At 40.8% G+C, this 13,416-nt stretch overlaps 1 protein-coding gene across 1 annotated transcript in view; it reads left to right on the forward strand.

Moving 5' to 3' along the window:
* Window positions 1-12,253, forward strand: part of LOC129828951 (UBA-like domain-containing protein 1) — a 35,024-nt gene extending 22,771 nt beyond the window's left edge. Inside the window, exon 3 of the mRNA XM_055890294.1 lies at window positions 10,250-12,253. Coding sequence (XP_055746269.1) covers window positions 10,250-10,588 — 339 coding nt within the window. The 3' untranslated portion in view covers window positions 10,589-12,253. The remainder of the gene's footprint in view (window positions 1-10,249) is intronic.
* Window positions 12,254-13,416: the final 1,163 nt, after the last annotated feature.

Below are 13,416 nucleotides of genomic sequence, written 5' to 3' on the forward strand. Positions count from 1 at the left end.
AATGATAGTTTCCGGATTTGACCATATTAATGACCTAAGGCTCGTATTTCTGTGTTATTATATTATAATTAAGTCTATGATTTGATAGAGCAGTCTGATAGACCAGTCTGACTGAGCGGTGGTAGGCAGCAGCAGGCTCGAAAGCATTCATTCAAACAGCACTTTCGTGCGTTTGCCAGCAGCTCTTCGCTGTGCTTCAAGCATTGAGCTGTTTATGACTTCAAGCCTATCAACTCCCGAGATTAGGCTGGCAATACTAAAGTACCTATTAGAAGTTCCAATAGTCAAAGGTATATGAAATACAAATCGTATAGAAAGAAATAGTCCTTTAATAACTACAACCTAAAACTTCTTACCTGGGAATATTGAAGACTCATGTTAAAAGGAACCACCAGCTTTCATATGTTCTCATGTTCTGAGTAAGGAACTTAAACGTTAGTTACAATGCACATACACTGCTCAAAAAAATAAAGGGAACACTTAAACAACACAATGTAACTCCAAGTCAATCACACTTCTGTGAAATCAAACTGTCCACTTAGGAAGCAACACTGATTGACAATACATTTCACATGCTGTTGTGCAAATGGAATAGACAAAAGGTGGAAATTATAGGCAATTAGCAAGACACCCCCAATAAAGGAATGGTTCTGCAGGTGGTGACCACAGACCACTTCTCAGTTCCTATGCTTCCTGGCTGATGTTTTGGTCACCTTTGAATGCTGGCGGTGCTTTCACTCTAGTGGTAGCATTGTATTGTTTAAGTGTTGTTTAAGTGTTCCCTTTATTTTTTTGAGCAGTGTATTTCACTTTTACTTTCTGCTCCAACACTTTGTTTTTGCATTATTTAAACCAAATTGAACATGTTTCATTATTTATTTGAGACTAAATATATTTTATTGATGTATTATATTAAGTTTAAAATAAAAGTGTTCATTGTTCATTCAGTATTGTTGTAATTGTCATTATTACAAATATATATATAAAAATTGTCCGATTAACGGCTTTTTTGGTCCTCCAATAATCAGTATCGGTATCGGCGTTGAAAAATCATAATCGGTCGACCTCTAGTCACATCACAGTGCAATGACTTTGGAACAGAACTCTTTATTGGACAGAATGGAATTTGAAAACAATCCTGCACCATTCTCCATTATGCTGTTGCACATTCCACCACTTATTGCAAGGCTCTCGCAAAATGTTTTAATATTTGTTTAATTGTTTATTGAGCGAGGGACGTCATTGGACAGGGATTCATGCCGTGTTACAGTACTAATCAGAACTACGAAACTCTGAAATTTCCTAATTGATAACTGATTGAAGGTTACAAGTGTAAAACTTCAACCAATTGAAAGTGGCACGTGTAAAAGTACAACCAGTTAGCAAGTTGGAAATGTCAGAGTTTCCTAGTTCCAACTAGCATGTGAACACGGCATTGCTCCAGAGTGGCGCAGCGGTCTAAGGCACTGCATCTCAGTGCTAGAGGTGTCACTACGGACCCTGGTTCGACAAAGCTCTCCCTCACCCTCCATTTGCTAAATCTGACCATAATTCTATCCTCCTAATTCCGGCTTAAAAGCAAAAACTAAAGCAGGAAGCACCAGTGACTCGGTCAATAAAAAAGTGGTCAGATGAAGCAGATGCTAAGCTACAGGACTGTTTTGCTAGCACAGATTGGAATATGTTCCGGGATTCTTCCGTTGGCATTGAGGAGTACACCACATCAGTCGCTGGCTTCGTCGATAAGTGTATCGTTGACGTCGTCCCCACTGTGACCGTACGTAAATACAGTTGAAGTCGGAAGTTTACATACACTTAGGTTGGAGTCATTAAAACTCGTTTTTCAACCACTCCACAAATATCTTGTTAACAAACTATAGTTTTGGCAAGTCGGATAGGACATCTACTTTATGCATGACTCAAGTAATTTTTCCAACAATTGTTTACAGACAGATTATTTCACTTATAATTCACTGTATCACAATTCCAGTGGGTCAGAAGTTTACATACACTAAGTTGACTGTGCCTTTAAATAGCTCGGAAAACTCCAGAAAATTATGTCATGGCTTTAGAAGCTTCTGATAGGCTAATTGACATAATGTGAGTCAATTGGAGGTGTACCTGTGGATGTATTTCAAGGCCTACCTTCAAACTCAGTGCCTCTTTGCTTAACATCATGGGAAAATCAAAAGAAATCAGCCAAGACCTCAGAAAAATAATTGTAGACCTCCACAAGTCTGGTTCATCCTTGGGAGCAATTTCCAAATGCCTGAAGGTACCACGTTCATCTGTACAAACAATAGTACGCAAGTATAAACACCATGGGACCACGCAGCCGTCATACCGCTTTAAGGAGACGCGTTCTGTCTCCTAGAGATGAACGTACTTTGGTGTGAAAAGTGCAAATCAATCCCAGAACAACAGCAAAGGACCTTGTGAAGATGCTGGAGGAAACAGGTACAAAAGTTTCTATATCCACAGTAAAATGAGTCCTATATCGACATAACCTGAAAGACCGCTCAGCAAGGATGAAGCCACTGCTCCGAAACAGCCATAAAAAAGCCAGACTATGGTTTGCAACTGCACATGGGGACAAAGATCGTACTTTTTTCCTCTGGTCTGATGAAACAAAAATAGAACTGTTTGGCCATAATGACCATCGTTTGGAGAAAAAAGGGGAGGCTTGCAAGCTGAAGAACACCATCCCAACTGTGAAGCATGGGGGTGGCAGCATCATGTTATGGGGGTGCTTTACTGCAGGAGGGGCTGGTGCACTTTACAACATAGATGGCATCATCAGGAGGAAGGAAAATTATGTGGATATATTGAAGCAACATCTCAAGACATCAGTCAGGAAGTTAAAGCTTGGTTGCAAATGGGTCTTCCAAATGGACAATGACCCTAAGCATACTTCCAAAGTTGGCAAAATGGCTTTAGGACAACAAAGTCACTTTAACTCTACCTACATGGATGTACATATTACTTCAATAACCTTGACTAACCGGTGCCACCGCACATTGACTTTGTACCGGTACCCCCTGTATATAGCCTCACTATTGTTATTTAACTGCTGCTCTTTAATTATTTGTTACTTTTATTTTTTACTTAATGTAACGGTGGTCCTCCTCCTCTTCAACCGAAAAGGAGGAGTAGTGATGGAACCAAGGCGCAGCGGGTTGTGAACACATTATTTATTAAAAGAAAACACGAAAACACGAACTTGACTATAAACTAACAAAACAACAAACGGTGTAGACAGACCTGGACGACGAACTTACATAAACACGAAGAACGCGCGAACAGGGAAAAAATAGACTACACAAAATGACGATGTACAAAACAAACCGAACAGTCCCGTATGGTGCGACAAACACTGACACAGGAGACAACCACCCACAACGAACACTGTGAAACAACCTACCTAAATATGACTCTCAATTAGAGGAACGCCAAACACCTGCCTCTAATTAAGAGCCATACCAGGCAACCCATAAACCAACATAGAAACAGAAAACATAGAATGCCCACCCAAACTCACGTCCTGACCAACTAACACATACAACAAACTAACAGAAATAGGTCAGGAACGTGACACTTAAAAACTTCTTTGGGGTAGGGGGCAGTATTTTCACGTCCGGATAAAAAGCATGCCCAGAGTAAATGGCCTGCTACAAAGCCATAAAAGCTAGAATATGCATATTATTAGTAGATTTAGATAGAAAACACTCTGAAGTTTCTAAAACTGTTTGAATGATGTCTGTGAGTATAACAGAACTCATCAGGCAGGCAAAACCCTGAGAAAAAATCCAACCAGGACGTGACAAATCTGAGGTTGGTCGATTTTCAACTCAGCTCCTATTGAAGATACAGTGGGATATTGCTAATGTTACACTTCCTAGGGCTTCCACTAGATGTCAACAGTCGTTAGAACCTTGTCTGATGCCTCTACTGTTTAGTGGGGCCGAAGGAGAGAGGATTGAGTCAGGTCTGCCATGACCTGAACATGCTCTGAGCATGTTTGTTCATGTGAGAGCGAGCTCTGTTCCATCGCAATTCTGAAGACACAGGATTACTCCGGTTGGAACATTATTGAAGAATTATGTTAAAAACATCCTAAATATTGATTCAATACTTTGTTTGTCATGTTTTTATGGACTGTAATATAACTTTTTTAACTTTTCGTTCGTACTTTCCGCTGGACCTGCCCGCGCTGGAGCTACTGAACGCTAGAACAACAAGGAGGATGATGGACATTATCGAACAAAACAAACATTTATTGTGGAACTGGGATTCCTGGGAGTGCATTCTGATGAAGATCATCAAAGGTAAGTGAATGTTTATATTGTTACTTCTGACTTCTGTTGACTGCATAATATGGCGGCTATATTTGTGTCTTGATTGGGCTCTGAGCGCCGACTCAGATTATTGCATGGTTTGCTTTTTCCGTAAAGCTTTTTTGAAATCTGACAAGGCGGTTGCATTAAGGAGAAGTGCGTCTAAAATTCCATGCATAACTGTTGTATCTTTTAGCAACGTTTATTATGAGTATTCCTGTAAATTCATGTGGCTCTCTGCAAAATCAAAGGACGTTTTGTGACTTCTGAACGTAAGGCGCCAATGTAAACTCAGATCTTTGGATATAAATATTAACTTTACCGAACAAAACATACATGTATTGTGTAACATGAAGTCCTATGAGTGTCATCTGATGAAGATCATCAAAGGTTAGTGATTCATTTTATCTATATTTCTGCTTTTTCTGAATCCTCTCTTTGGCTGGAAAAATGGCTGTGTTATTTTGTGAATAGGCACTCACCTAACATAATCGTTTGGTTTGCTTTCGTCGTAAAGCTTTTTTGAAATTGGACACTGTGGTGGGATTTACAACAAGTGTATTTTTAAAATGGTGTAAAATACATGTATGTTGAGGAGTTTTAATTATGGGATTTCTGTTGTTTTGAATTTGGCGCCCTGCACTTTCACTGGCTGTTGAAGAGGTGGGACGCTAACGTCTCACGTACCGTAGAGAGGTTTTAACATGTTATTTTTCTTAAAACTACATTGTTGGTTAAGGGCTTGTAAGTAAGCAGTTCACTGTAAGGCATTCGGTGCATGTGACAAATACATTTTGATTTGATTTGATTCCAGGCTGGGTCACAACTGGCCGTGATTGGAGTCCTATAGGGTGGCGCACAATTGGCCCAGCGTCGTCCGGGTTAGGGTTTATTTTTTAAAATGTTTTATTTAACCTTTATTTACCTGACTTGCCTAGTTAAATAAAGGTTAAATAAAAAAATAGCGGGAATGTGGGTGGAGGGAAAGATAATGATGGTGAAAGGTGAAGTTACTCCTAGACACTGATCTATGGTCAGTTTGATGTTTTCCCCCTAATGATTGGTATTAGGATTCGGGGAGGGTAAGCTGATCCTAGGTCTGTGCCTAAGGGCAACTTCTACCCAGAGCTTTGTGGTTATTTAGTTAAACTCTAATGGATCTGTCTGCAGGTGGTGACGTGAAACAGCTACCGGAAGGAGAGACAGAGACCTTTGTAACATGTGGTTGAATCATATGTAGGGCTACAGCATTCATGTGATGTTTCAAGGCAGAGGGGTAACGTTTGAACCCCTCCAGTCTGTGAATGCAGGCTGGATAGTTATAGGGAGGAATATCTGCTTCTCCTTACAAATTCAATACAAATTGCTCCCTGTAAACATGGTTTTACTCAGGAATGTCGTCGGTCAGACTGGAAATGACTGCTCATCAGTCTTGCAAGGAGAAGCACAGAGAGAGCAGTGAGGAGTGAGCGACTGAGGCTTAAGCTTCACCAAAGTGGAGGGCTGGGTGGACAGACAGACAGACAGGCAGACAGACAGACAGACAGGCATGTCTAGAGCGGTGCAGAGTGAAACTTCAGATTGGAGTCCACAGTAAACTGCACTCAGTAAACAGATCTGTAGAAAGTTAATGACAGATGTGTCTAAGCTTGCTCTAGTCCTATCCATCACCACCAGGTCTGTCTTCCTCATAGCAACGGACCGTCCCCAAGGCAACGCCTCAGTGTTTGCCGTGTTTAGAACACACTCCTAGAACAAATATTCAGCAGTTCTCTAAATAATGAATGCTGGTAACATGCATTTCTCTTAGTTTAGGTAACATCCATGTCCCCCTGATTCCCCTTACCGAAGAAACTGCCTTCTGAGGGGTTGGGTTAAATGTGGAAGACACATTTCTATTGAATGCATAGCTGTAGCTGATTAGGTATGCCTTTCCCTTCCCCAAATACGCATGTATGAATGTATGTGCTTTTCTCATTTTAAATGCACATGCCACCAGTCGCCTCAGCCAATCGGATTTGATTCTTTGCCCGCACGCACTGTCCCAGCAGCCTTTGAAGTATTACCTGACTGTGTCCTTCACAGACAAACACCTCCTAGTTTTAATCTGCTGCCAGCCTAATCAAGCTACTATGGTTTTACAGCAGGCGCTAATGCTGCAGTCTGCACAGCCCTAGCCTGTGTGTGCTGCCTGGCTACCGCTGATATGTGGGAATAAACTGTACATATAGTTTCTCTGAGCATGTGCTTCATCTTAGGCTATATTGACATTGTTTGGGACTGCACCGAAAACATCTAGGCTAGGCCTGCTTCGTTTTTCTTTGGATAAACAAGAGCAGCACCTAGACAATGACTGCTAGGTTGAGGGCACAGAGACTAGACCTCTACAGTGTGCTGTCTACACTGAGAACAGATCATTTCCCCAATGGAGCAATACATAATCACTGTCTGTCCTGTTGTGTGCGTGCGTTAGAGCTGGGCAATATGGACAAAAATCCATATTGCGATAAATTGTCTGAATTGATGCGATAACGATAAATAGAATGCTAAGTTTATAACATTAATGTGCATCACAGTTTTTTCTAGTAATTTGATGGTTGTAGCAATCAATTGTCCTATTAACAATCATCCATGTTAGCAAACTTGTTTAATTTCAAACTTTACATTTCTTTATTATCGGCTACTTATTGTAATAAAAAATATCAGCAAAAGTAATCGGTATGGCCGGTGTCGTACATTTTTCGTTTCATCGTCCCAGCTCTAGAATGTGTGTGTGTGTGTGTGTGTGTGTGTGTGTAGGACGTTGGTGAGTGTATGTGAGTGAGTGAGAAGGGCATATGTGAGCTCAGCAGTAAAACAATCTGGGGTGGTCCGTTTAACGGTGGCTGTGTTAGATATCTGAGTAGAGTAAATAGGGAGGAAGTAGAGGGGGTAACCATGAAGGACAGGAAGTTACCACTCGCTGCAGGGTGTCTCTTTACACATAGGACAGGAAATAGACCGTAGACATGACACAGCACTTCCTGTTAGAGGGCAACAGAGACATGCTCACCCTTCATATCATGCCGCTCATCGGGGCTAAATCTGGATGCATACATGACACATTCTCAAAATGAGCATGCATCACGCGCTGGGCTTTTCTTACACTAGTTTTGTTCTTTGGACCTTGTTTACCTGCTGTTGGGAGTTAAAGGCTGTGTAATAATGGCTTGTTGTAGTTCCAGGTCTTTAGACTAACTTTTTCAGTTGATAGCACCAGCACATGATTTGGTCGCACCAATTTTTCACGTCTACTTGCCAATAATAACTGTCTCATAATGTACCTGCATTCCATACAGAAGCAGGCTAATAATGACTATCCATCTTTTAAATTAGCATGCCCTTGCAGGGCTTGACATTCAGGTACATTTGGCAGTGGCACCCAGGGCCATCAGAAAGCTACTGGACCAAATGAAAATAATACTTGCCCAGGAAAGCGGATGATGCGTGCATAATTTAAATATTATCTGAGCAAGTGCTGAGCAAGTAGCCTATAATGACTTACCCTCCATACACAAATAATTACATTTTAACTTGACAATATCATAATTACATTGATTGCACAATCTCAAAAAGGGTGTTATTGTTAGCGTTTTTAAATAGACACTCTACAGTTGTAGAGCCCTTAAAATGTGTTTGATCTTTTCATAAATTCAGTTTTTGTAGTAACATTTTTCTAGGTTTACGAGGTATTCGGTCTCAAAATCACACTTTTTTTTATAGAAAAACTACAAAATCTGGATGTTTTAAATCCAAACAATGCTTAAGGAGACCACTTTTAAGGTCGGGAAACATTACAAAAAAAATGTGGAGTGTGTTGTTGCCCTTTAATTCAATTATGCGCTTAGCTAGAGACCTTCTGTTTAGCTAGCGGTGTTTCGTACTGTACAATGTGTGATGGCAGAGTGAGCAAAACAAATGCCCCGCGATTGATACAAATCATCATGATATCATTCTGCCAGGTAAGCAGGCCTACCTTGCCATCAAAATGTACTGTAATTGGGAAGTTTTTTTGAGAAAGCATTTCGAAATGTTCATTCAAACAGCGCACGATGACTGATTTGAGCGTCGCAAAGATTTAACCAAGACTTCGGACTAAACTTTTTAAAAACCTGGTCTGCATGCCCATTGTTGCGTACCCATTGCTGTTTGAATAAATCTGCAACAAAAAAAACAAAAAAAGTGAACCAAAAACAAACTTTACCAACAAAAACTATTTCACTGGCACCCCTGTTTTGAGCCCTCCTTCAGAAGTAGACAGTAGGTCTATGGGGCTGCCTGTGTAACAGCTTGTTGTTGTGGTCAGCTATAAACAGTAGGTCTATAATAATAGGCCTATCTATGTAGAGTAAAGGAAACTGGCCCTGGACCAACCAGGCCTCTTGGAGTGAGATCATTTTTGTTTTTGCCTCAACACTTTGAGGAGTGTGTTCTGAAAAAGTGTTTAAGTCTACCTGACCTGGCTTCGAACCTGCAGGGAGGTGCTGGTTGGCTGTTCCATGTTGTTTTTGGCTGGATAGGGGGTTGTACTGTATATGGGGGAGTTCTTTCTGACATCGTGGTCACTGAAGGAGCTACTACCAGAGACGGGACCGTGACAATCAGGTGATCTGCTAACATGATGTGAGGTCATGGAGAGTCACCTTGTTAATAGGGACATATAACACTGAAGGAGTTTCCAATACCTTTCAGAGAGTATATTTATGTGATCAAAGCCATTCCCAGTGCTCTAACTGCACTAATGAAAAACAATATTAGCTTTGATGATGATCACAGAACTTATCCAGAACTCAGCCTGGAAGGCGTGGGCTTACTTGAGAAATCTTGTAACAAATACATAAGACACGTTTCCATTCAAAGAACCAATTTATGCCTAGAGGTAAAACAAATACCTTACAAATACTGTATACCAAACAAACTTAAGGAAGTGCTCTTTTAAGATTTTGCATAAGATATCACGTATCCATGTAATTCCATGTTGTCCAAATTTGTTGATGTTTATGTGTTTTCTGCAAAAAAGAAGGTGAAAATCTGACACACTAGGTTCTACTGTATGAGTGCAAGTCTGTGATAGATTTCTGGGAAAACCTTGCAGAATACATATTTATCTTTTATAAAACTACACATGTTTTTGACATGAAGGTTATACTATCTTATTATTGCGATGATGACAAGACCATTGAAATTATTGTGATTTTTTTATTTATTCTAGTTGCCAAATACATAATCAAAACACAAATACACAATCAAAAATTCCAGAATTCTATACCAAAATGACAAATATTTGATTTAATTGAATCATCTAGTTAAGACATTATCCCTACTTAATAACAAAAATAATGACATCTTCTTGAATCATTATGAGATCATGTATTTAAAGTCTGTTGTTTTTACCTGTGTGTTTTGTTTTGTGTTAGACATGTTTGATTTAGTGATGTAAGTTGTTGATTGCTGATAATATGTAGAATTCATATTTTTGCCTGATATTTGTAATGTGTACACAAAAACAACACAAAAAAAACGTTGTTAGGAACAGAACAAAGAGGAGGAACAGAGAGGAGGAATGTCATCAGGATCCTCAGGGAGAGAGAGGACGGGATCCCCCTACATTCCCCTCTCTGTTTTGGACTGACCTTATACAGGCTTATACAGGCATCCTTATGACCTTATACAGGCATCCTTATGACCTTATACAGGCATCCTCATCCTGGATCTAGTGATGGTGTGAAACAAACTGGATGCACGGCAGTGATGGTGTGAAACGTATAGTGATAAGTGTGATAATGATAGTTATATCACATTGTGTGATGTATATGGATGTGCTCCTCCATATGTCTTCTCTCCCCCTAACATCTCTCTCCATCTCTCTCCTCCAGATGTGCACCCCAGCCAACACACCGGCCACCCCGCCCAACTTCCCTGATGCCCTCACCATGTTCTCCCGACTCAAGGCCTCGGAGAGCTTCAACAGCAGCAGCCCCATGGCCTCCATGGCCACCTCTCCCCCTCCTCCACACGGTTGCTGGGGCGTGCCCCCACTCCCCATGCCCATGAGCGGCCCACAGGGTCAGGGACTCTGGACTCAGGGGCAGCCCCCTTCGCAGCCCCCCTCTAACCCCACTGTCTGGCCCACGGGGGTCACCGTTAACCCCCACCAACACCAACACCCAGCCACCGAACAGAAGGCGAGTGTGGCCATGGAGGCCGAGAGATGAGGGGCCAGAACTAGACGGCCCTGGAGGGAGGGGAGGGGAGGGGGATGAGTGGTGAGGAAAAGAAAGTGAAGGTGTGTCTCTTTCCAATTGAGGATGGTAGGGTGGAGATAGAGACAGCTACACAAACCAAGAAAAACCAAGCAAGTACTAAACGTGGACAATTCAAGAAGTGGAAACAATGCAAATAAGAAATCAAACGTATTTTTTTGTTTTTTAAGAAGCGCACACACTTAGTAATAAGAAAGAGAGCAACTGAAATCTTTGTTTAGAAAAAAATATTCTCTCAGTAAATGCATAGATAAGAGAAATGTATGGAACAAAAAATCTTCAAGTCCAAGGATTATACTTCTGATGTTTTCTGAGACAAGGACTTAAAAGGCAGCAACTGTTTCTGCTCTTTCTTTTCTTCTCTTCTTTTCATCTGTGTTTTTCTCTACTGGGAACATGTTATAAAGAGTGTGTGTACTGCATGGAGAGAGAGGATCTGGCAGTGCAGTGTTTATACTTTACTCATCACGAACGTGTTTGTGTGTAACCATCTTTCACACACACACACACACACGCACAGCAGAGCAGAAGAAACAACGACCTAGTTTTCATTACCCATCATAAGGTGGGACTCTTCTTACCTCACCTAGTCGTCACCTGACTTCTTTCAGCCTATCAGGGATTCTCAACTGTTTGACAACGCAGGACATTTTTTTTAAACCAATTGTGATTTTTCAGCTCTGGTATTTGCTCATGTTGACAGTGGTATTGTGCACTGCTATAGCTTTTCTTTCCAACGAGGGGTGATGCTTTGCTATTAACCTGGTCTGGAAGATAGAACTGTCCACTGCAAGGTTTCTGCAGATTTGGGTATTATATAAAAATCACGGTTTGATATATTATAGTTTAATATGTTTTTTTTCCTTGGTGGGAGGATTTGCGAGTGGGCGGGATTTGTTTAGGTTGTGTTTGGGAAGAGCTGATCGGTGAGGGGGGAAAAAATATCTACAGAAAAAACAGACTACTATACTATTTGTAAAGCAGAACTTGACACTTTGCATGATGTGCTCATAATGTATACTGTCTTTTGTAGCAAATGTACATGAAACCGAGATGTGTTTCTGGCTGTGGGGGCAGGGGATACTACATTTGAACCAGTATTTTACTAGGCACGTCGGTTAAGACCACATTCTTATTCACAATGACGGCCTATATGTTTTTTTCCATTCCCTCTGGTATATCATTTCTATTGCAGCATTATACAACTGGTCATCCCGTGTACTGTGATCCTGCCTATAGCAGGCTATGAAAGGCATTGATTCAAGGCAATATTCACATGCATTCAGTTCTGTTGTCATTGGGTTATTTAAATTGAATAAAGTATATAAAATAAAACCTAGCTAGAAATATCTTTTTCTTTTTTTAGGAAGAAAAATAAACTAGGAATAACTTCTTTGGACAATATAATAATGATTATGAGTAAACCATCTTTAAATTGACTAAAATAATGTTTCAGTTCATCCCTTATCCACCATTTTGTTTGAATCCGGGCGTCTCGGGATGGTTTCCCCCTGTATGACTGTATTGATATACCATTTCCACAATATTTGTGGACTACCTGATAATTAACTTATCATTTTTTGTGTTCCTAAATAAATATTGTATGTTGACCTTCAAGGTATGATGTATGTCTCTTTAGTTGTGACTGAATTTACTCTAGCCGTTAGCTGGTGGGTGAAAGAGAGATGGAGATTTAGAGACGAGAGGGGTAGAGAGAGATTGATATTTACTGAACAAAAATATAAATGCAACAATTTCAAGATTTTACTGAGTTACAGTTCATATAAGAAAATCAGTCAATTGAAATAAATTCATTAGGCCCTAATCTATGGATTTCACATGACTGGGCAATGGCGCAGCCATGGGTAGGCATGGGAGGGCATATGCCAGCCAATCAGAATGAGTTTTTCCCCACAAAGAGGGATTTATTACAGACAGAAATACTCCTGTTTCATCAGCTGTTCAGGTGGCTGGTCTCAGACGATCCCACAGGTGAAGAAGCCGGATGTGGAGGTCCTGGGCTGGCATGGTTACACATGGTCTGCGGTATTTAGTTCAGTTGGACGTACTGCCAAATTCTCTAAAACAACGTTAGAGGTGGGTTATGGTAGAGAAATTAACATTCAATTATCTGGCAACAACTCTGGTAAACATTCCTGCAGTCAGCATGCCAATTGCACGTTCTCTCAAAACTTGAGACATCTGTAGAATTTTGTTCTGTGACAAAACTGCACATTTTAGAGTGGCCTTTTATTGTCCCCAGTACAAGGTGCACCTGTGTAATGATCATGCTGTTTAATCAGATTCTTGACATGCCACAGCTGTCAGGTGGATGGATTATCTTGGCAAAGGAGAAATGCTCACCAAAGCATCACCGGGGGCAAACTACCCGCCCTCCATGACACCTACAGCACCCGATGTCACAGAAAGGCCAAAAAGATCATCAAGGACATCAACCACCCGAGCCACTGCCTGTTCACACCGCTATCATCCAGAAGGTGAGGTCAGTACAGGTGCATCAAAGCTGGGACCGAGAGACTGAAAAACAGCTTCTATCTCAAGGCCATCAGACTGTTAAACAGCAATCACTAACTCAGAGAGGCTGCTGCCTACATTGAGACCCAATCACTGGCCACTTTAATAAATGGATCACTAGTCACTTTATACAATGCACTCTAAATAATGCCACTTTAATCATGTTTACATATCTTACATTACTCATATCACATGTATATACTGTATTTTATACCATCTATTGCACCTTTGCCATCCATATACTT

This window comes from Salvelinus fontinalis, chromosome 30, assembly GCF_029448725.1.
Source record: "Salvelinus fontinalis isolate EN_2023a chromosome 30, ASM2944872v1, whole genome shotgun sequence".
In the NCBI taxonomy this organism is placed as follows: domain Eukaryota; kingdom Metazoa; phylum Chordata; class Actinopteri; order Salmoniformes; family Salmonidae; genus Salvelinus; species Salvelinus fontinalis.